The 24,627-nt window shown below is 47.2% G+C and overlaps 1 protein-coding gene across 1 annotated transcript; it reads left to right on the top strand.

Moving 5' to 3' along the window:
• OIT3 (oncoprotein induced transcript 3) lies at positions 1-24,207 on the top strand. Its single transcript, XM_074924326.1, has 9 exons — positions 1-64; positions 3,669-4,043; positions 4,968-5,078; positions 8,900-9,022; positions 11,896-12,018; positions 16,740-16,900; positions 17,530-17,945; positions 22,285-22,384; positions 23,730-24,207. The coding sequence occupies exons 1-9, from the start codon at positions 1-3 to the stop codon at positions 23,919-23,921; spliced, it is 1,665 nt and encodes a 554-aa protein (XP_074780427.1). The 3' UTR covers positions 23,922-24,207.
• Positions 24,208-24,627: the final 420 nt, after the last annotated feature.

The following is a 24,627-nucleotide window of genomic DNA, read 5'->3' as shown; positions in this document are numbered from 1 at the left end:
ATGTTCCAGTACCTGTTTTTCTGCATCTGCTTCATCATCCAGTTGCAGCCAGTGTCTTTGATGGGTGAGTAAAAAGGCATTGCCTTCAAGCTTATTTCTGTTTGCTATCTTTAAGGTTCATGCCGAGCCTTAGTATTCTCAGGTGAAAGACTAGAAGATGTGAGAAGTATCCTTTTTCTTTGAAGGTAGTGTGGAGTTCTTTCCTGTTGGAAAGGTCTTTCTGTCACAGAGCGTAAATATTCCCATATCAGGAGAATCTCTACTGCCAAGGCACTGTGGGATTTTCCTCTCCCTTCGGAGGAGAGACTCTGAGTAGATATTGTGCTACTTTTTCACCTGCTGCTTTGACAAATCTCAACTGAATTTAGTGTCATAATGCAGTGCTGCTCATTTCATTGCTTAGTTGTGCCAGAGCAGAGACCTCTGGTTACACAATAGGCACAGGATTAATCTCTCTGCAGAATGGTGGGCTTGCTACAGCCTGATTTGTCATCCAGTATATATGGTAGAATGTCAGCTAGAGAACTAACGATATCATCAAGATTACAAATTGAAAAGCTTTACTTCATAGCTAATGCTTGTCAGGCTGAACTGCTCAGGCCATGCAAGAAGTGTTGGGGAGGAAAAAAATTGAGCCAAGAAAAATGAAAAACAGAGGGAACTGGAGACAGTTATATGTCTTGTGCAAAACCCCCATGCTTTTGTTGTCTGGGGAGAAGCAATAGGAGGTTGATTGGTTGCTTCTATATTATTGTGGAGTTTTTTCTTAAAAACTCAAATTAGTTTTCTAGTAAACTGTGCTGCCAAAGACTGCTTGGTGTCTGCAGGAAGGTTGGCCTGGGGCAGTGCTGGCAGTCCGAGGGTGGCCACGAAGGCTCTACAGTGTTCAGAGGAGCACTGTCTGCCTTTTCTGCTTGTTTGCCTCCCTCCCCTTCATTCCTGCCTGAAGCTCTCAGGGAAATGGGAGGCGTGAGGGTGTGCTCCCCCATTCCCCTGAAATGCCTTCTTCCAGCACCCCCTGAGCTTGCTGCGTGTTCATCTCAGTCAATTTTGACTTTAAATTATTTTCTGACTGTTTAGGAGACAGTGTGATCTCCCTAGATGAGTGTTTTCAGAGTCTGTCTGCAAAGGATATTTCATAAAGTTAATTATAATATATGAAAGCTAATGAGTGTGTATTTTTGGTGCTGCCCAGCTGGGAGGCTGACAGGGCATTCCTCGCTTCGCCTCGTTTGGCTTTTAACAACACAGAAGCCTTTTACTCTTAGTCAGTGACTCACCCTAAGGCCATACCTAATTGTCTTGTGGAAACCAAGTGAGTTACGCTGAGGGAAGCCCAGAGGAAGCTCTGTTCAGCTGCGTGCTCTTCTGTCGCAAGAAGTGAGCTTTAGGAGGATGGGGTTTAACAGTGCTGCTGCTGTCTGGGGGTAAGGGGAGGCACCTCTGCTGCTCAGGAGAACTTGGCTGGTTGTAGTGGGAGTGAATCTGCTCCTCTGTCTATCTTGTGAATTATGGCGCTAGAGATTCCCTTCGTAACCCAGATCTGTGCTCCCTGTGCCAGCTTGCGGCTCTGCAGCGCTCTCATGGCTAATGGCAGCTCCTCCTGCCTTTTGTGCTGGATTTGGGGCCAGACAAAACGTGTCTATGGCTGAGGAAGGAGTAAGGATGTTTGTCAAGAGAGATGTTCTGTTTGTGAGAAGCTACAAGATGGCACGTCAGCAGGACGGGTACTTACAGAGGCTGCAGCTAAACACGGGTGACTTGAAGCCCGTTCTCTGAAGCACTTATAGTTCCCACTTTAAAGCTAGTGAAGCAAATCAAAATAATGAACTGAGAAGGTTTGTCTGCGTCCTGAGCATTCTAATAGAAACAGTATGTCTCCCCACAGCCCAAATTGCATCACCCTGTTGTATAAACAGAAGCAAAACTGAGAGTGCAGTTTTAGAACTTAAAAAGAAATGTGGTGTGGAAAGCAGAGGTTATTCCAATCTGAGATACCTTTTATCAGAGTGATTGGTTTTATTAGCCTAATTCTAGGAAATAGTAATCAATTTTCCTTACTCAAGGCAGTATTAGCATTCATTTTGCTTAATAGAAAATAGCTAGTCATGGGTAAGTAGTGCTTAATCGGGTATTAAATGTAAGTGAAAATAAACCTCTGGACTTTTAGTGAGGAAGCTGCCAGATCAGAGTTAATTAGAAGAAGACTGAATATGTAATGAACACTTCAGATCTTCATATTTTTTTCTCCCTGTGGTATTCTTATGGTTTAATTGTTTGCAGAAGGTTTAGAAAGGCCTCTGAAAACGGACGTGCTCCTTGAGCACTGCAGGAACAAGACATGCACATCCTAGGAGGTCCGGGTGTTTATATCTTGCCCTCACAAACACTCACTTCACTCACAAACATCTGATCTCCCGTGAAGATCAGGAGGTTTTGTGGGGTTGCAAGGAACATGACTGTGTGGAGTTGAACACTTTGTTCCCCAGAAGGCCCTGATTCAGACTTCATGCTCTCTAGCCTTTAAGATAATAAATAAAAATATATGGGGAAGCTGTTTCACTGAGATGCAGGGAGGCAGCAACATCACACAGAACCAGGATAGATACTGTGAATTGCAGAGGTGGTTAGTGTTGCAGAGAGGGAAATGGGGGGCAGAGTCTCTAAGTGGATCTTAAAATACAGAGGGCTGCCACCAATCTCTCTTGCCCCACTGCAGAATTTTAGAGTGCACAGATTTGTCTTACAGCTCTTTCAACTCACCTTGGCATAATTGTACATAGCTATAGGAGACACAGTGGAGAACAAAATCCCAGGCAAATGGAGCAGGGCCTCTTTCTCCTGCCTTACCTCTCTAAGCATAGACTCTTGGTCAGAGATAGCCTGACGGGCTATACATCAACTTCACTGTGACCTGGGAGAGCAGTTCTTATATTTAGCTATTTAAAATTGTACCTGATAAATATATTGTAGCTGATAAATTATGCTCAGAAGCTGCTTACAATTATATAGGGGTGTAATAATTGAAATGGAGTATTTTCTTTCTGTACACCTTAAATATAGCATTCCTGTTGCATATCTTGCAGTTCACGGTTTAACTGGTGCTTTGCAAGGTGGGTCTCTCTGTCTTGTGGTTATGGCATCCCAACTGTGAGGGCTGACACTGGCTATGGGGGGATTTTGAGAGGCTGCATAACCAGTCTGAAGCCTGGTCCTTTTCTCCAAGGCATGTGGGAGTTACCAGTGACTACAGGAGGGGCTTGCAGATGCTCACTTGGTACTTGAACAAAGGGTGGATGTCCTAGGCTAGATCCAGTGCTCCCAGGATGTGTTTCCTATGGTAAAATCACTACCTGGACCTTAGATTTGCCTTTTTTTTTTTCCCCCCCTGTCATACAGCAGCTAAACAGCAAGTCAAACTTGCATAATGTTGTAAGACCTCTGTTAATTTCCTTTTTCTTCCAAGACATTTAAGCTGAGCTGTCAGAATTTTCCATAAGACAATTAGTTAGCTGGTATTGCTGTTTCTCCCTGGGGATCTTTATCTATCACAACGATTCTGTCAGGTCAGGAATAGAAACAGAAATTTTTTTGCATTCCTTGCAATTAGCAGTCAACACCTTGATATCTACTAGATATTTTCTGTTGTCTCTTGTTGCGTGTCTCAGCCCTGGACCCCTGCTCTGCCTACATCAGCCTGAACGAGCCCTGGAGGAACACAGATCATCAGATAAACGGCTCCCACGGCCAGCCGACATGCGACAGTCAAATCGATGGGGAGTGGTACCGCTTCACTGGCATGGCCGGCGACGCCATGCCTACCTTCTGCATCCCGGAGAACCACTGTGGCACCCATGCTCCCATCTGGCTGAACGGCAGCCACCCGCGAGAGTCGGACGGCATCGTCCCACGCCAAGCCTGTGCCAGCTTCAATGGGAACTGCTGCCTTTGGAATACCACGATTGATGTCAAGGCGTGTCCGGGCGGGTACTACGTGTATCACTTAACCAAGCCTAGTGTTTGTTTCCATGCCTACTGTGGGCGTAAGTAACTGCTGAGGTCACTTTTCTGAAACCCCTTTGTCCCCGTGATGCGGGAGAAGTGTGAGCATCCATACACCCATGAGAGGTGGTGACTGATTTCTGCCATTCACAGAATCACCTAGGTTGGAAAAGCCCTTGAAGCTCCTCCAGTCCAACCATGAACCTCATCCTGACCGTTCCCAACTCCACCAGATCCCTCAGCGCTGGGTCAACCCGACTCTTCAACCCCTCCAGGGATGGGGACTCCCCCCCTGCCCTGGGCAGCCCATTCCAACGCCCAACAGCCCCTTCTGCACAGAAATCCTTCCTCAGAGCCAGCCTGACCCTGCCCTGGGCAGCTTGAGGCCATTCCCTCGGGGCCTGGCGCTGGCTCCTTGGCTCCAGAGACTCATCCCCCCTCTCTGCCCCCTCCTGGCAGGGAGTTGCAGAGGGCCAGGAGGTCTCCCCTCAGCCTCCTCTTCTCCAGACTGAACCCCCCCAGTTCCCCCAGCCGCTCCCCAGCAGACCTGTGCTCCAGACCCTGCCCCAGCTCCGTTGCTGTTTCTCACCCAGAAGCCCATCAGGTGACGGGGTGCAGATGGTGGCCTGTCTGTACGAGATCAATTAGACAGTTTCCCCTCTGTGTATTCCAGCCTTTGATCAGCTAGCAGAAATCTTCCGTAGCTGACCTGGCTGCAGTGATTTAATGCTCTCTGTGGGCCCTGTGGTTTGTCTTGGCATGCTACCAAAGCCAAAATTTGCATCTCTGACTTACAGTAATTAAACTAGATTGTTTCTCATCAGCTTCAGTGGTTCAGCTTTCCTAATGTCCACTAGGTCTGTAACTGATGGACTAGATACAGGGTATGAAGCTGACAGTACAAATACAGTATTTTTATTGCATGCTCAGTGGTTTGTGCTGACAACATTCTTGTCATGCCCTAGATTTTTATGACATCTGTGATGTGGTGGATTGCCAGGGCTCCTGCCTGGACACCAGTGACTGCACATGTTCCCTGGGGACGACACTAGGACCTGATGGACAGACATGTCTTGGTAAGAGTGGAAATAACTTGTGTCAGTTACTGATGCTTTCTTTCCCCTTTGTTTCATTGCTCAAATCTCAATCCATTGTCTTACAAAGCTGTACAAAAAAAGGAAAAGTATTCTGAGAGGAGTTTTTCTCTCTTGTTGCCTAGAAGAGGCCTTTGATTCTGTAAATGTTTCCCAGTCTCTCCCCACAGGGTAGATACAACATCCCATGAGTGAATACTTTCTGGTGCCCCTGTCATGGACAGAGGCTAGGTTTGCTTTCTGCATGATCCAGCTGCTGAAGGCAGCAGCTTCACTGTCAGTAGCAGAGTCTCTTTTCAAGACCACGGCAGAGTCTCATCGGTATTTAGGAACAGCTGTGTGGTCTGTCATTAGAGATTTCCCCTCACCTGCTCTGCTGAATGTCTCTTTCTTCCAAGGAAAGTTTTGCTGGCTGCCTTAGGGCTACACACTAAGCTTCACCATGCTTTGTGCCTCTGTGGGGCATTGTCCAGGCCTGGGGCTTGAGGAGAGCCAAAGGACTGTAAGGCACGGCACAGCTGCAGTGGTTTCAGGCAGCATGACGAGGTGGTATTTGGGGGGCTGGCCCTTGGTGGCTGCACTGGCAGAGACTAGCATGACCAGGAGGGATGTGGAGGGCTGTAAGTGAGAACAGAGCGTGGAGCGTAGGCTTCAGGGATTTGTGAGGGAGTCCCCATGCACTTCTGAGGTGAGGAGAGCTGGGTGGTGCTGGGAGGAGAGCAGCTGGGCTTGTGAGGAATTGGGAAGGAGGTGGTCTGTGGGGCAGAGCGAGGGGCTGGGAAGGGGTGGCTGTTGGGGAGCTGCAGAGCCATACTGATGGATAGGAGGAGGTGATGTAGAGGGAGGAAGGGCTGCTAATGTTCAGAGAAAGTGGAATCTCACCTTTGTGGCTGGATTTGGTGGAGAAGTTGAAAGCAGAGTTGGTGCAGGAGGCTGCATGACAGATTACTTTCTTCCATATGGACTACAGCAGACAAGGCAGACAGAAGTGGTTTCTTTCTTCACACTCCTCATGTCTGTGGGCATCGGGGGGGGGCACAGTCATTACAGTATGTGGAGAGAGCAGCCTGGCCCTGCTGCAGATTTACACTTGCTCACACTGGTTCTTCAGACGGGTTTTGCTTAAGCTGCTCCACATCTCTACAGCCAAGTGGCTGACTTAGCTCTCTTAGCTAATTAAAAGCATTTATTGGCTGCTTCTGTGCAAGACTTGCAGTCACAGCTGTGCCCTTGACAAGCACCAGCACTCAGTAAATGTGTGGCAGGCTCACCAGAAGGGATTTCCTGCAGCAGGGAGGCACGCAGGAGTCCTGAGCCTGTCTGCGTGTGCTGCAGCTGCCTTCATCCCCCCATGGCCAGGCCGGGCAGGATTTCTGCTTCTCTTCATGATAACCAGATGGCATGTCACCTCAGCTGTAGTAATCACACTGGTTTACCTACCTTCAGCCTCTCTTGTTGTATGGCTCTCCCAGCTTTCTAATGACTTTCTGTTGTGCTGAGTAATTGCACAGTCACATCTCTGAGAGCAACCGTGCCGGCCTTCTGGAGAAACCAAACAAATCTGTATCAGCCTTTCCTCTATGGAGAATATTCTTCCTTTCCCAGGTCACCCTAAGAGGGGGGGCTGAAGATGCTGCAGTAATGCTAAGCAGCTCTGTCTGTAAAACCTTGCTGTGCTAGGCTGAGTTCTCTTCAGTACATTACATGCTTTGAATCCCAGAGCAAAACTGCTGATCCTAAGTTATATTTTCATTTGCAGACTTTCTTAGGGGTTTGATTAGGTCTTAGACTTTCTGTCAGGGATTCACCAACTCTTTGTATTGCCTTTGACCTCTGGAACACCTGGACCCATGTTGTACTAAGCCGAGGTTAAAATCAGTTCAGTGCTTGTCCAGTCTAGTCTCAAGACAACCAGCCTGTGTCCCAGAAGTGCTGGTTGTCACTGGTGCAGAAGAGCAGGGGCAGATCTGTGTGCTGGAGAATTTGGAGGGCTGGCAAGGTGAATTGCTGGGTACAGCCATTGACCAAGCCAAGCTCTAGGACCTACTAACAGCAGCTCTAGCAGCTCTATGCCTTTGCCAGTAGCCCTTTCCCTCTTCACCCTCTGTTTTTAAGCAGCTTTAGTTTTATTGTTAGAAGGGAAAGTGTGGAAACGGAAGTGTCTGTGTGTGTCTCCTCGACATGCTTCCTGCCTCCCAGAGCAGGGTACTGGCCATTTCTTTGGCTAAAAATATTCAATTCACGTTGCTTGTGGAAGTAGACAACACCACCAGCTGCAGGCTGCAGGTACTGTGTATGTGTGGGACTGCACCTAAGAGAGCTCATCTCTGACCTGTCGCTTGAAATGGTTTGGGTTTTTTTTTTTAATCAGTTTTAAGTTTCTGACATGTAGTAAATGGTAACTTCGAAGCTGTTTTGGTGAGAACCCATGTGAACCTTGATTGATAACCTCAGCATTCTGGCCTGCCTAAGAGAAATCGTTAGTTTCGTGGCTCAGCAATAGCAGTGACTGTCCCTCTCTATTTGATTCACTTTTTGCACACAGATTAAATCAGGTTGAAGAATGAGAACCTCAGAGAACAAAGTACCTTTAAGAAAAAAAAAAAAAAAAAAGAGGAGACAGACAGAGGAACTTTAGCCTTTAAAAGAGACAATTAGGAGGAGTTTTCAGAGCTTTAATAAGAGTTCCAGAAGCATCTGCTGTGCTTTTTCCTCAATAAATACACTCAGCACCCTGGAGGGCTCTAATCTAGAGCTGAATGCAGCCAGCACAGAAATGTGACACAGGTACTATTCATGGGTAAATTGCTTTAGGTTATAAAAACTCAGTCCAGGACCATTACAAGGTTATTCTGCAACCTTTACACAGAGTCCACTCCAGAAAGTGTGGGATGCCAACTCAGGCACTGCTCTTTCTTCTGAGCTGGAAAGGTAGGAGCCACGGCTCTGTGGGAGGCAGCAGAGGAGCAGGGCTGTTGTGGGGCAGTGGGGAGCTGAGTCCCCAGAGGCAGTAGCTCAGAACTGAGCTCTCCATCTCATCATCAGTACAGGGCAGCTAACGGTTGTGATGTCCTGCGTCTCACCACGCTGAGTTGACGTTTCAGATTCAGTTGACGCTGCAAGAACACCTGAGCTGCTGCAGGGAGCCCCCAGAGCTGAGGCAAAAAGACAGAATGATGAAGTTTCTCATGACATGACTTTTCTTGGGAAAGCTTAATGGGGTTCATTAAAATGTTTTGTTTTGATTTCAGCTCCATCTGTTTACATCTGTTCTTCATTGCTGTGTCTGTATTTTGAAATAAGGGGTGAATCATTTAAAATTGCTGTAGGATAGTTGGCCACATGTAGCAGTAGCAGGTGTGATAGAAAAATAGATGGGGTTTATTTCTGGCCGATTCCGGTATTCACCTAGTTTTACCATGGAGTGAAGTCACGTCAACCCCATTTTGAGTGGAGCTGAGAATAGAATGAGAAGATAAATGAAAACATGAACTCCCTGGTGTGTGGAACCACTTTGGAAGTTTCCCAGTGGGACTGTGTCCATCCTCACTCTGAAATGGCTGCTGCGTGTACATGGTCTTTCCCTCCAGGTCTGCTTTGGGGCAAAACATTCTGCTACTGTCATTCGACCGTGGTCTTCAGCATTTAGTGGGATTTACTCTGTTGCCCTGATCCAGGTCAGGAAGCCAGGAAAGCCACCCCGCGGTCGGGCTGGCACCCCCGTGGAGCAGCCCCTTTTTGTCAGCTGTGTGTTTACCAGGGGGGCATGTTATAACAGTGGGGTTTGTTGGGTTGTTTTTCAGATGAAAATGAATGTGAGCAGAACAACGGAGGCTGCAGCGAATTTTGCGTTAACCTGAAGAACTCCTACCGCTGCGAGTGTGGGATCGGGCGCACGCTGGGAAGTGATGGGAAAACCTGTGAAGGTGAGGTTTCAGCTATCACAGTCTGCTGGAAACAATATAAATCATTCCCCTTCCCTCGCAGCACTAGTTTTGGCTCCTTGCAGCTGGGATTAAATGTCACTCCACTTCTGTGCTTGCCAGGGGGGTTGTTACTGAAATATCCTTCTAATGAAGCAGAGAGGAGTCTCCTTGTTGTTCTCCCTGCCTTGTTCATGTCTGTTAGGATTTGCTTGTGTTTATCTCCATGGGGAGAGTGGCAGCAGTGTATCTGGAAGAGTGGTTGTCCAGACAGAACTAGATACTGCTGGAGATTTGTGTTATAGTTGTGTGGGGGCAGATTTAGCATTGCTGGTTTTTGACAGCTGGCACTAGGTACAGGGTGATGTTAGACCAGAGCACGAGGATCACTTGGCCTCCCAGGATAGAGATTGAGGAGAGGGGGTGCTGGTCTGAAAACAGAAAGTAGATTTAAGATTCGGGCTGCATTTTGACTGTTTGATCTTTGTGAGGGGTTAGTTGTGGGCTCTGCTGTGTGCAGCTGCTACAGTTACATCCCAGTGGCAGCACAGCCAGGTTGAAAACCCTTGATGAGTTTAGACTCGTAGCTTAGCGGGGGCTTAAAGACCAAATTGTAGGTTTGATTTGTTGTCACTAACAACGTACAAACATCTTTGAGCAGAAGTAAGAAAACCCAGCGAAAAATGGCTTGTGCCTGATGTGTTCCGTGGTCAGCTGTGTCAGCGTGGTGCCCCCTCACAGGCAAAGCTGCTGTGTTATATCTTTGCAGATACTGTGGGGCCTCAGACAAGAATAATAGCTACAGATGTGCCTCACCGTTGAGCTACCTGATTGCCAGCACTGAATACATCTGCAGCCTGCATGCAGCCTCACATTAGCTGCTGCGTGGCAGACATCCGCGGTGCAGGGAGAGAGGAGGATTGCCACTGTATTTTTGGGCTGGTCTCCACCCTTCTGTTCACTGACAGATGGCTCCAAGCTGCAGTTTTTGTCCCTGTTTTCCCCCTCTTTGATACCAAAGCACATTTCATCTCACTTCTGTGAAAATCTCCTCTCTGAGCTCTGTTAATAAAACATCACCCACCCAGACAGTGACACCTCCCTGGGGAAAGCTGCCGTGCAGAGGACTCCTTAAGTACTTTTTAAGTTGTGTGGGGCCGAAAGTGGTCTGTGGGCTTTGTCTATTCCACATCCAGCACTGAGCTGGTGGGGTGTCACGTAAACCAGCTGTGCTATGTGGCAGTTTTTATTCCTGAGCACTGTACTTTTCTGACAGGGCTGGAATAGTCTCTGCTTAGGAACTCCTTTGCTTCTGCTGTTCCCAAAGTTGGATTGCAGGGCCTTTGATATATCATTTAATTTACCCTTCTCTAAAAAAGATGGTTCTTTCACAAGTTGAACACTGCTGCTGGGGATTTTTACAATCTTGTTAGTAAGTTTTATTTCTAAAGATGTGCCCTCAGCTTTGTGAGCCATTAGAGTATGTGATTTATTTGTGAGCCACCTCACAGCTGTTGCTAAAAAGAACAAATGCAGGAGATTTAGCTTGATTACATGAGCTGGTGAGGCTAAGGAGGATTAAGAGTACCTCAAAATTTCCACTGTCATGCTTTACCCGTTACTTTGACTTATGTGGAGTGCTCAGGCCATTATTTTCCATGCAATGTGTAGGGCTGAGTATGGGATTTCAATTTTTTTCTTTATATTTCAAGTGAAAACCACGCAGTCATTTCTGATGGCAGGCTTAGGGAGAAGTATTTTGTATTTATGATTTGCTTATATTGTATGTACTCTTGTTTTTCTGAGAACATCTAGCAGTATCTGTCCCAAAGGGCTAAAAAAAATCAAGCAGTGAAAGTTATTTTTTTAAAAAGATCATGATGCTCTGTTATTTTCTTTATAATAGAAAGCCAGCAACAACTGCAAATGGCCTTGCTTGCCTTAGATTTTCAGATGTTCAGAATGTATTTGTATGACCTTTCAGGCTCTTTTCTGCAGCTGTTGTGGCTAGGAATGTGTTTTACACGAAAACTCAGATCCTCAGAGAACTGCCTCATCTGAACAGAAAAGATGTAAGAAGAGACATGACAAATGTCCCAATTAGCTGTGCTGCCCTCTCTCCTCTGCTCTTTAGAATGGGGGAAAATTAGGAGGGGAATTGACCTTACACCATGAACTTCTGTCATTCTGTCTCAGTGTAGCCAACCTCTAAGCCTAATACTCACTAACTAGCAAAATTCCTGCTAAACAAACTCCTACAAGCGGAGAGTTTCATCCTCAGCCTACAAAGGGGATGCAGGAATCCGGTATGCCCACCACCATCACAGCTGGGAAAGCCACAGGCAAAGAGCACAGCATCTTCTCTCTGGTGTTCCCTAATGGGAATAGAAGCTGGCTATCTGCGAGCCTGTGCTCCCCAAGACACCTCTCCTACAAATCTCAGGGCTTTAATTCTGGTGATGACTAAGGAAGTGAGTATGGTTCCACATGGTGGAAGTTTTTAATAGGATTTTCCTCCCACGTTTTTGAAGTACAAAATGACATAAAAATTTCGTTTAAGAGGATGTCTCAGAAAGGGCCAAGCTGAAGATTGCCTATTCAGCCTTCTTATGTATGCCAGTTATAGCATGGGATTTAATTTGGTAAGCTTTCTCACAGAATTCCTTGTTAACTTGATGGTGAAATGAAAAACACAGGAAATTGTACAATTAAAAATAGGTTTCCACCACTTTTTCTTGGAAGCAAGCTCTCACTGTGCTGTTGCCTTTGAGCTCTGTGCTGATTGTACTGTTTGTTAGTCAGCCAGGAGTGTATGTTGGGGCCTGTGTAGCTGCCACACAGCTGCCTGAGGATGCTGATTTTCCTTTCTTTTGCAGAAATCGAAGGCTGTCACAATAACAACGGGGGCTGCAGCCATACCTGTATTGAAGTGGAAGACACATACCAATGTGAATGTCCGAGGGGACTTGTTCTGTCAGAAGACAACCACACTTGCCAAGGTAGGTCAACAAAACCTCCCCGAAAGCCTCTTGCCCCCTGGATGCCAGAAGTATGTCTGAAGGAATTTTTCTTCTTGTTTTTATCATGTTCTCTTAGTCTCTCCTCTCCAGATTGGTTAATGGAGTTTTGTTGTTAATGACAGATTGTCCAAAACTGAGAGCCTGAAGATATTGCTCTTTTTACCATGCAGGAGAACAGAGACACAGGACCCAGCTGGGTGCATCTTGCATCACAGGCAGTTTTGGCAGCGTTCACTTACAATTAAGATTGCTTAACAACTCCCATTATACTCCTCTGCTTCCACTGTGTATGCCTTTGAGAAATTTCTGCTCTTAGAACTGAGATTTTCTGTGCTTCCAACTGGGTTTTTAAAATTTCAGCTGAAGTGGTTCAGTCTTTTCCAGGAATTGGGGTTAGAGAGAGAAAAGCCTTTCTTTGCCCAAGGTATCTAGGTAGCCATTCCAGCGAGCATTCCTGTGTCTTGAAGCAGGGCACTAGTTCTGATACTAGTGTTTCTGCTATCCCTTGGAAAAGTGCCCGAGACAACATCTGAAAATTGACTGTTGCTTCTGCTGCGTAGAGGCAAGGGCAACGTTCTCCTTGGAAAACCTTCTGTCTGAACTTCCCTCCATTCCTGTGTGCAGGGTGTCCTTCTTGCTGACTCACTTGCACCTATAGCATGCACGTGGAATAAACATGTTCCTGTTTTGGGTTACAAGAGCTGAGTGAGGTTTCCTTTGCAAATATGTCCAGGCTCAGAGGGGTCAATTTAGCTCTGCAGCAGTGAGTGCAGGGAGCAGAGGATCAGGGAGAAGTTCCTGAGGGCATTGAGAGTTCGGCAGGGGGTCTGTGGCTCCTCTTACAATCTGGGACCTGCACCCAGGATCCTTCTGGGTCTCATCATCCCCCAGCTAGCGGAGCCCCTGAGGTGCTGAAAGCATCGAGCAGCCTGTGTGTCTGACAGAGATGATGTCTGTTATGATCTACTGCCAAAGGGACATTCAGTGAAAATGGCGTGTTGAGGAGAGCTACAGTGGACGTGTGAAAGGCAGGCAGAGGGAATGCTCTCTGATCCCCTCATCTGACTGGCCTGGCCAGTTCTCAAACCTGTCAGGCTCAGCATAAAGCTGGAGAAGGTACACTACTGCCCTGGTGGAGACGGACCTCATAGCTCTCTGCTTGTGTTCTGCCTTGGTGGGCACATGAAGAACCACTGTGGCTGCTTTCAGACATTTCCATGGGAATTTGCTCATGGGCTGGACTCCGTCCATAGCCAGGGCAGGATCTAAAACACAATCAAAGGGAGTCTGTCATGGGCTAATTCACTCGGGCTTTAGGTAATACCAATGAGCTGGTGTTACCTGGTGTGCTCAGAATCTCCTGTCGTGCAATGTGTTACAGAGTGCCCTAACATCAGTTAGAGGAACAGATCCAGACTGCACGGTGGCCAACGGGGCAGGTGTGCCCCAGAGAGGAAGTTGGAATGGTTCCACTTGATGAAATTTCTGCTTTTTAAGCTTTTTAGAAATGCAGGGCACTGTTATCAGGGGTGAGCACTGCACACTTAGGATTCAGTAGTGCTTACTGCTCCAGCAGAGCCAGGTGGGGAGAAGAAGATGGGGATTTCCAAGAGCTGTGATTATACTTACTGATTGAAGACCTGATTGATGGATAGAGGCCAGAAAAGAGCAATGTTCTTCAATCCTGGCTCCCTGGGGCAACCCCAGCAGCATTAGAAGGCCATGCATTTCCCAGCCAGTGGTTCTCCTTCTTCTGAGGCTCCTAATGAGAGCAGCAGCACTGCCGGGTGCCAAGATGGGGCTCGGGTTACCACATCTCATAAAACAAAATTGCTTGTTCTTTTGCATTTAATGAATTTATGTCCCCACGCAGTGGTCTGCAGTTTTGAGCAGATACAACAGAATGTGTCTGGAACTGTACCACACAATTTTTTATGGCATCTAATCAGGTCTATAGTGGTACAATTAACAGTGCAGGGCAGGCACAGTTGCCTGAAGCAACTGGATCTGCAGCCTGTCAACCCTCCTCTGCACTGTCACTACATTCGGAACAAACATAAATAATCTTCCACAGAAATCACAGTCTTGCCTACAATTTTCCCACAAAGATACCAGCCAATGAAATTTTGTAGACATCCTAGTACCCCACCTCTTCCTGAGGTGTGGTGGTGAAATGCTTTTCTCCCCTCTCCCATGCCCAAGCCCTGTGTGCACCCGAGCAGGGTACAGCAGCATCGTTTGTGTTTGTAGCAGTGGTTCAGGGCTCCCCAGCACCCGAGAGCCTGTTCTGCTGAGCAGTCTGTGCTGAAAGATAAGTTAACCTCTGCTCCAAGCAGCTGTAGTCTGAAAGGGCAAGGAAGGAGCCACAGGCTGGACAAGGACCATGGTGCCAACAATAGCAGACAGCAAAATGAGTGCTGGACTCACCACAGAAGCTTCCTACCAGGGTCGGGGTGCTTGCAGAGCCCAGAGCAGTGTTGAGGAGGCTTTCCCAGCACCTACAGACGCTCTGTGGTGTGTGAGGGTGGAGAACTGAAACGTTTGGCTGGCAAAGACTGGGGGAGGCTCTCGGGCGCCTCGCAGGCTGGGGTGAGCCCAGGGCAGGGGTGCAAGAGATGGATGCTGACAGCAAGTCGGGAAAAGTGCAGCTCTGAACGGATGCAAGAAGTTGTGAAAAAAGTGGATTCCTTCGCACCCAGGATAACTCATTTCTGCTGGGCATCTCAGTCCTGGCCGCTGGGACCTCATCACTTGCCCTGGAATAACGTGTCTGCTTACAGCCACGGCTGCATTGCCAGCTCCTTTTCAGCCCCCGCTTGCTGGCAGCCTGTCCTGGGGGAGCGGGGCTGCTCGGAGCTGAATCACGCTGATGCTCGCAGCCTCTCTGCTCGCGGCACCGCTCTTGGATTGGTAGAACTGAAACACAGTTCTCAGTATCGATTACTCTTCTGTGCACAGATGTCTCGAGCGCTTTGAATTACATTACCAGTTACTCTGAGATGGTTAGTGTAAGGAGTTTCCCAGAGTGTTTTCCCAAATTGTGATGAGTTGGCTCGAGTCCAGAGTGGATCTGCTCACAGGTTTCATTCCTTTGTGTCTGTGCCCAGGTGGCGGAGCACACACAGACAGCTCCTGCAGTGCCAGAGCAGAGGTTAAATGGGTGCCTCCTCTTTGCTCCCCTTTGCGCCTATCAAAGACATTTAGAAAAAAGAGACAGACTGAACCAAATAGCTCCTGACCTTTGGAGAATTGCAGCTGGGATCCAAACCATATCTTGCCCTGAATTACACCTTTGTAAAAGCATTACATTTTCTTATCCATCAAGGAGTCACTAGAAAAGTGAAGCTTTAAATCCAAATTGAGCCCATCAGTTCTCCAGAGAACGTTCATCTCTGCCTGCACTGCACTGTGTTCTCAAAGTCTCTTTGCCATTTGACATGCTCGGTTATTCCCGCTTGCCTTCTACTGCAGATGGAGGAAAAGTTAAGGTAATTCTTAGTTATTTAATTTTCTGTTCTAACCCAGCAATGTCATTACGAGAGCATATTGCTTTGGGCATGCTGCATACATTTTAGCATATCACCTTGAAAAGATCAACTTTTAATAAAAAATACTCCCTGCAGGTACACAGTATCTGTTACAAATACCTTAGCTGGGACAGGAAAATTTTTTTAAGGGGGATAAAAGGCATATTTTAGCAGTGTGCCTTGTATCCAAGATCCAGAATCCTGGATTATATAATTAATAATCGAAATTAAGGGAAGGCACATCTTACAAATGTTGAGAATTGGGACTGTAATAAATTTTAGTAAAAAGCTTGGGCAACTTGTATATTTGCAAAAAATTTTGTCATGCGATTTTGAAATATGGTAAATGGAAATTCTGCAAGGGATTTGTTTTTCTGGCTGAGAAGATAGCAGAATTTATGCGCCAGTACCTTGTCCTGTATCTGACTGAATAGATATGTATACGACCAAGGAATATACATAGCAATTACTTTTTTATTGAAGGTTATTCCCTCTTGTTTCCTTTTTCATTTTGCCCAATCTCTGTACTTTTTCCCACTTCTTATGCAATGGTATTTTAATTTTTTAAAGTTTGCATGAAGATCTCTATTAAAATTCAAAGGTTGGAAGGAGGTGGAATGAGTGAGCTTAATTGGGTTTGTTTGTCAGAGCTGGGTTTATCGCTTATAAAAATATTATTATGGCGTTGTGAGGTGCTTCCATTTTAGTTCAGCATCTATATGGAATTACTCTGCCTTGTTTTGAAATGTTTTGGGTTTGATGTAAAATCTGATTAAGGGTCATAAAAACTGGCTTTGCCTGAAGTGTTGTGAATTTGATGTCCGTATCGGGGAAAGGCTCTTGCCAGGACATAGCAGTGCAAGAGATATCGATCAAACCTGTGCTGTGCTTTAAGTATAGCTGGAAATACTGCACAGCTAAAGTCTCTGCTGCAGGTGTAATGGTCATCTTCATCTTTTGTGGCGTCGCTGCGCCAGGAGAATCTGGGGCAGCGGTAGCTCAGGAGGTTTGTGTTGTGTAGGTAGGAATATAAGATGTTTGATTACTATGGTAAGATAGTAATCATAAATGCAGCATATGATCCCCCTTCTTTTTTTCCCAGTAATAATTGGTATAGCCCTCCCCCAACTAGATGTGCAGTGCAGACTGTTACTCTGGGGATGTTTCTTGTAGTTCCAGTGCTGTGCAAGTCCAGCTCCATTGAGGTGAGCATCCCAAAGGACCTGGTTGGAGGCCTGGACCTTTCCCTCATCAACACGTCATGCAAAGGAGTATCCAATGGCACTCACGTCAACATCCATTTCTCCTTGAAGTCCTGCGGCACTGTTGTAGATGTATGTATACCTGCTGCTGTGCTGTCTCTTGGGATCTCTCAGATTTGGGGACTTGGCTATGGCTTACTTGGGGAATAAACCTGATTTAGCTATACCACCAGAGCAGTTTCCTGTGTTCCCATGCAGCTGGCCTCAGACTGGACCTGGGGTGGCATCCCAAAGTAGGAGAGCTTGTTTCATCTCTTCTCCAGCAGTGTGTGTCTGTCAGCATGGGTACTGCTTGCTGCTCACCTGGGGCTTCACAGAGGCAGCTTCAGCATCACTCTGGTGCAGAAAGTGCAAGTCCTGCCCCTCTTCACCCTCCTGTTGAGACAGGGTCTAGCCCCCCAGTAATGTTTCAGAGGCTTCTCTGGCAGCTTGGCAGGAACCAGAGAGCTCATTTTAGCAGATGGGTAGCAATTGGAAGCAAATTGGAGTACGGTGCATCGAAGCTGACAGCAAACTGATAGAGGTTCTTAAGTAAGGATGAACATCATTCTGTCTGCAGCATAACAATTCACAAGCTGTACTTCCAGTGGCTAGTTTATGTCTGAGTTTCCTGAACAAAGTAAACTCAGCTGCTAGTCTGAACTTGGAGAGGTCTTTCTCCGTGATCTCTCCCTTCCCTTCAACTCCTTTCTTTGCTGCAGGTAATAAATGATAAAATCATTGCCACCAACCTGGTGACCGGCTTGCCAAAGCAGACTCCAGGAAGCAATGGGGACATCATTGTCCGCACCAGCAAGCTGCTGATCCCGGTGACCTGTGAGTTCCCACGCCGGTACACCATCTCTGAAGGTTATGTGCCCAACCTCAGAAACTCTCCCTTGGAAATCATGAGCCGCAACCAGGGCATCTTCCCCTTCACTCTTGAGATCTTCAAAGACAAAGACTTTGATGAACCCTACAGGGGTGCTCCTCCCACCCTCAAGCTTCGGGACTCTCTGTACTTTGGGATTGAACCCTTGGTGCATGTCAATGGACTAGAGACACTGGTAGAGAGCTGCTTTGCCACTCCCACCTCAAAAATCGACGAGATCCTGAAGTACTACCTGATTCAAGATGGGTGAGTTCACTCTTCCCTCTCTTGCTGGCTACTAGATGGGAACTGGTGGTGGGGCTAAACTGCGTTGCCTCTGTCACGCAGGAAACACTATCAGCCCCTCTGCTGTGTTCCTAGCAAGCAGCAGCAGCCAGGCCTTTCGGCCAACAAGCTGAAACCAGCTGTCCCATCAAAAGTGCTTGGGAGAAAGAGTGGGAGGCAGTGACAGAGGTTACTCCAAGTGCAGCATTTACAGGACACATTTCCCTGTAACTGGCCTTAGGGATAATTGAGTTGGCTCCTGTAGAAAAGATATCCTTCCTGATATCCTCTCTCTGCCAGCCTGCAGAGTGCCAGAGCAATTGGCAGAAGCCCCTGACGGCTGTGTGCCACTGCCACGCAGCCGCCGCAGCAACTGGAGCAAGGTTCTTAATTTTCCCCTAATGGCCTTATTACAGCATGAGCCAGAAGACTCCGTGGCTGATCCTGGTTGGAGCTCCAGGAGCTCCCCTTGCTTTGCTCTCCCTCTGGTGCCTGTCAGTGCAGTAAGCTTAGGGTCCCTCTGCTTGGCTGTAATTTTCTGAGGTGTTTGTGTTCAGTGATCTTTCCAGGATATGCTAGTGAAAACCCCAGGTGGATCTGCGGGTTCGCTGTAACAGGTTTTGTGTCAGAGCTTTGGGGAGCACTGCTGTGGGCTCTGCTGTGGCTCCTAAGATGACAACAGCTTTCAGACATGTGTTTGGGTGCTAACACGACAGTGCCATGGTACAACGTTGCTGCGGGGGGTGTTGCATCCAGCAGCGTCTGGCAGCTTAACCAGACAACGCTGTGGAAATGTCACAGTGGGGAACCAGTCTGCTGTCCTCTAGGGAGCAAAGGCCAGCCTAAGTAATATCTAAGACATACCCAAGTGTCATAGCCTGACAGTCAAGGGACTGTGCTCATATGAGTCCTGTATTCTGCCTGCCAAACCATCTAATGAGGACAACAATTATTTCCTCAGCTGCCAGGCTAAATCATCCACCGTTACAGCTGGTGATGACAAGGCCTGTGTGATTGTCATGTAGCAAAAAGGTCTTGCAGAGTACAGTACACAAAAGTACTCTTTTCATTTCCTTCTGACAAAGGTTTCAGGTTTAGCTTGCTCTCCCTCCATCCTTGGCTCCAGTCCTTCTGTGCCTGACATTTCTGGGCTTTATGAGTGATTTTGTAATGGAAGGATTGATTTATCGACTCCCTGGCTTGGCTTTTCCCGTGGACCCTTCACAGAGTCAAGGTTCCAAACATTCATTCATTTCTCACCATGAGTGAAAATGATGGGATTCAAAACAGTGCCCAAAACCTGAGCCAAATAAAGGAGGGAAAAGGCAGAAAGTGTCATCTCTTGAATTCACCACAGCGCTAGTTGAAGGATTTATGGCACCAGCAGCCCCTTTGGTACTGTTATCCTGCAGAGGGCATTAAAACTTCACCGAAGGGAGAAGTGGGCTGGAGCCTCACCCCGCCTGCTCTGCTGGCCCCAGTGTCCCCAGCCACGCCAGCCCCCCTGCTCTGAGCTGGGCTTAAATCGAACCGCTCACTCAGACCAAAGGCTAATGATGTGCTGTTGAGCTAACTGGAGTTCTTTGTCTCTCTGGGTGCTCGCAGCAATTAAAAAATAAAATTAGCTGAATTACACTGCTGATTTGTGTCTGCTCCAAACAGTTCTGTAATAACCCAGTTTCCTTCCGTCAACCCAGCCCCAAAAGCCCAAGGCAATAAAGAAGGGATTTTAAAATCGGTTGATTATGGTAGGATCTGACCTGCAGGAGTTAAATGCAGCTTCCAGAGGGAAACACTGTTTAAATTTGAGGGGATAGACCTTAGACTGAGGAAGGGGAAAATTCCCTCTCCTGCTTTCTTCCCTGTTAATTCCCTGCCATCTCCAGTTGGCAAGAGGTGGGAGCCTTCTTCTGTGAGATTCCCCAACCAACCCTCTTCCTATGCTGGTGTGACCACGTTGAAAATCAGGATTTTCCCCAATCCCTGCCTGCTGTCTCTGTAATACCCTGGACTGCTGCTAGCCTGGCCAAAGCAGCTCTCCCACTTCTGATCTTCCTCTTTCTCAAAAGAAAAATAAATAAAAGGCATTGACCGATTGCACAGGCGATAAACACTGCAGCTCTCTGTGGCATCTGGAGCAAGGCCATGTCACTGAGGGCAATCCGTTGTAATCTGATATGGTCAGGAGCTGCCATTTATCTGAGCATGGTGTGGTTAAGGTAGTTTCATTGCAAGGCTCATCTTGTTACATCTCGGGCTGCCCCTTGTTTATAGGCTGAGGTGGTCATTTAATGCTCCAAGCCCTCCCTTCTACCTCGCAGCCCCCCAGTAAGAGGATCAGAGCACAGCTCCTGTGGCACTGCCATTCTCTGCTCCCCCAACCCAAGCACATTATGCACAGGAAAGGGTTATTCTCCCCATAGCCTGACCAAGGTCACCTCTTTTCCTTCCCTCCCTGTTCTCCCTGCCCTTCCTCACCTCTCCAAGGTGGGAAGCAGGGTCTGGGAGTTTCCTAGGAGGGTGGGACATGGTATGGCCCCACGCACAGTGCAGAAGGGCTTGACCCTGTTGTCATGTTGTAGTGCATTTGTCAGAACCCTCCGTAAGATGTACTTACCATGTATCCCTGCATTCTCCTTGCTGCTCTTCCATTTTCCCTCTCCCTAGCCCCTACCCAGTAGTGTTCCTGCCACCCGTGCAGCCAACCTTTGGAGAACCTGGGATTTTGGAGTCAGTTTGAGCCAGCGTCCAAGCATCATCGCAGTTTATATGCTCACAAATGAGGACATGGCTGCGAGTTGACTTCATGGCCCCAAAGCTTGGCCAATCACTTATGAAAAGTCTTTAACTGTCATTCTTTACAGTCAGTTGCCTTCAGGAATGCTACTTTTAAAAGCCATTTTATCCTAAACAACGTAGTAACATCTGGTGTTTGGCCTTAAGGGGGAGGAATTGATGTCAGTTTTTCTAGATGCACGATGTTATTATCTCCCCTTGCAGAGCTTTTTATATTTGCCTCCCAGACAAGTTAGCTAGACAAGTGCTGCAGGCAGGGATATCCCTTCAGACTGTGACCTCCACTGGCTGAGAAAAAGCTACAGAAAATAATGGGAGGATCCGAGTGATGCTCAGTGCTCCCAGGAACGTCCACGGCTCTGCTGTACGGAGCAGAAGGGTGTTTCTGGGAGGGATTGCAGTAGGCTGCCACCCACAGAGCCGAGTCAGCCAAACAGCGTGGAGATTTCCAAACACACATTCTGGTGAAAGCAGAGCTACAGATAGATGGTGGGTTTGCTGCTGTTTGATAATTGAATGTGTCAAACGTCAGCGTTTCTGACTATGCCTGACAGATTTCTGGTGTGAAGATGGAAGCTAAAGGTTGCTGCAAGATAGGCCTTTCAGCTGTCACACCATCACCTCTTGTCTCTGCCACCACCACTTTTTTTTTCTTTTTTTTAGTATCTTACAAAGTCCACATTTCTGGAATTAACTTGCTAGAAAGGACAAGCTGCACTGTAATGCAATACAACAGCAGCATCTGAGCCTTTCAAAATGCCTAAGGCTTTGCAACAGGCAGCAGTAATTATCAAGTCACCATAACTTTTCGTCTTGCTGTTTCTCTGTCAAACTCTAAATAGGCTGTAATAGTTTATAAATGGACTGCACTCAGAACATAACTTTTTATAAAAAGTAGCTTATTTTCTTGCAGTTCTGTGACCTCTCGCATGATCCTATAGTGCTGGTGATGGAGGAACTGAAATCGTTCATTTCAGTCTGGTGAATTTGAGCTGACCAAGTACTTCCAACAGGAAGTAAAATGTAAATGATGTAAAGCAAAGTAAATCTGGATTTTTGTGTTTTTCATCATCTGTGATATTTTAGTAATGTGGGTACAGGCTTCCTCATTTTAAGCATGATTTATGTGCATATATATGTGTATACAGATAGTACATGATGCATTATATACTGTATAACGGTTCTGTTGATCACTGCAGACTGTTGCACAGGAAGGTGAAATGAGGACAAAGTTGCCTGCAGCTCTCTGGCAGTCCCTCTGCCAAGGGGACTGGGCCACGTCCTGCCAGCTCTCTGCTGCTGAGCTGTTCTTTGTCTGGAGATGCTATTATCATCACTCTTGTTTTTCCCCATCATTCCCAAATTTTCTCCTGTGGCCAAAGAGGAAGTAACATGGATGGTAGCTTAGCTTGAGGCAGCCAAGCCCTCCTTTCCTTTCTCTGGTTAAATAGGCTGGGATGGTTTTTTCTCTTTCTTTTTCCATTTCTGGGAAACCCGTTAAAGCCTACCCCTCTGCTTTCCTCAGCTGTGTTTCTGATGATTCAGTGAAGCAGTACACGTCAAAGGACCATCTTGCCAAGCATTTCCAGGTTCCCGTGTTCAAGTTTGTGGGCAAAGACAACAAGGTAAGCTCAAAAGGCACCTCTTGGATATTGCATCAGCTCTGATCTGACTGAGAGGAGTCTCAGCACAGAGCTGGCTGCATCAGAGTGTGAAGGGGAGGAATGGCTGGCCCAAGGCAGATGCTCTGTGCCTCTTCCAGCAGTTGTGTCTTTCAGGAGCCTGACACCCAGGTATTTTAGGAGAGTGATAAAAACAACTAAAATTAAATAAAATATGAAGGACAGCTGAGGAGTTAGGCACATTATGCAATGTCCTGTCTTTAAAACAAGGCACTCTGTAGTTTTTAATCTTTTCAACCTTCCATCTTCTCTAGCTCTTGTGAGTACGGATGCCAGGTTTCCAGATGCAAGGCCACCAATGTGAAACCAGGCTGTCCAGGCTGGTGGCACTCTGGGGCACAGAAGCTTTGCAGTGGGAGGACAGTTGAAGGATAATGCTGTTTTCTTAATGCAAATAGCTTTCCTTGTCTGTGCTAGAAGAAATCAGATTTTTCAGTTGCTGTTGTTGTGCTCAGCCAATGCTGCTTGCTCCAGAAGGCATAAAGCTTCTGCTCCAGCTCCTGGAGAGCCTCAGTAGGATTAAAACAGATGAGATCTTTCAAAATTCAGAAATTTTGCTTGTCTGTCTGATGGCCTCTGCTGCCTCCAGTCTGCATCCTCCCCGTCTCTGCAATGGATTTTGATTCAAACCTGACCATTGACCAAACATTCACGAATATTTTCTTCCCTAATTGCTGCTTGCAGGGTTCTTGCTTACTCTCCTTGTCATTTAGAGGGCAGGGAGCAGCAGTCCTGTCACTGCCTGCCTTTACTGTGCAAAAAGAAAATGCAGCTGTGTCCCCGCTTTTGTGTTCTCCTTCTCCCCTCAACTACCACGTAGTTCCTCATCAACCTGTGTTTTCCTCCTTTGCCCCTCTGTCTCCCAGCTTTGTTTTCTCAGCTCCTGTTGAATTCTCTTGCCCATTTCTATCAGTCCATCTCCTTGTGAGCAGCTCTGTGTGTTCTTGGCCTGCTTCCTACCATGCAGCTCCTACCAGTCCATGTGAGCTCTTTGAGGCTTATTCCTGGCATTTTCATCCCTTCCTCTGGAGGATCATTTCACGCCTTCATATTCCCTGTCTAGCCCTTGGCTAACAGACAGGTGCCATGCTCTGACATCTCAGCCAGCCACTCTGAGAAAACAGCCAGTGTGGCTGTGGATGGCGATGGTGGATAAGGACCTTGTTGATGCGGGGACAGACGTGGCTGTGCCGTTGGAACGGTGTTGCTCGTGCTCTGTGAGAGCTGGCAGCACTGCTGCCCTGATGCCCAGCGCTGCGTGTTGAGCGGGGCTGCTCTCTCCCCCCAGGAGGTGTTCCTGCACTGCCGCATCCTCGTGTGCGGGGCGCTGGACGAGAGCTCGCGCTGCGCCCAGGGCTGCCGCAGGCGGGTGCGCAGGTCGGCTGAGGCCGAGCGAGAGGAGGAGGAGGAGGAGGAATCTGTTCACGTGGCAAACCACATCCTGACAGGTGGCCCCATCAGAATCGACTTTGAAGACTAACACCCACCCACTGGAACAGCATCTCCGCCTGAGACTGTCCTTCCTTATCAATGCCTTCTCTGTGCTTGGTTGGGAAACAAGAGGTATATGGTAAAGCCCCGCTCGAACCTCAGGACTTTTTTCCCTAAAATCCCGTGGTGATTATTTGTGAAGTATGTGGGGCGCACAAGGCAGCCCTCTGAGTGCAGCCCGGACTGCAGAACAGTTTGGTTTTAGCCGCGTTTCTTCCCAACAACCCTTCAGTTGACCCTATTGCTTTGCAGGCCTGAAGTGTTACCCAGCTTTGTCTTCCCCTACATCCACCTGCAGGCTCCACAGGACTGTTTGTCCTTGACTAAACAAATGTCATTTGAGCCCTTCTTTCATCAGACAATACAAATACTACCATAGCTGAATGTGTTTGCTGTGCAGTTCTGCGAATGATGCTGAATCTTTTGGATGTGATGAGGTTTTGAATGACCATTAATAAAAACATGTATATTGTATCTCATAATGTGTAAGTTCCTTGGAGCTATAAACCAGTTGTCATCACAGGCAGCTAAAGCTCAGATCTATCCCAGGCACATTTAAATGTTATTTTTAAATAGTAAAAGGTATTTAATAAAACTTGAGTTTTTCTTTAGCGTCTTTTGATAATTGCATGCAGTTTAACAGTGTTTCCTCTTCTATTTAGTGTATCTATTTTTTTTTCTCCCTCTTCTCCCCC

This window comes from Athene noctua, chromosome 21 (genome assembly GCF_965140245.1).
Source record: "Athene noctua chromosome 21, bAthNoc1.hap1.1, whole genome shotgun sequence".
Classification (NCBI taxonomy): domain Eukaryota; kingdom Metazoa; phylum Chordata; class Aves; order Strigiformes; family Strigidae; genus Athene; species Athene noctua.
Note: the sequence above shows the minus strand (reverse complement) of the source record. Positions and strands in the feature narration are given on the sequence as shown.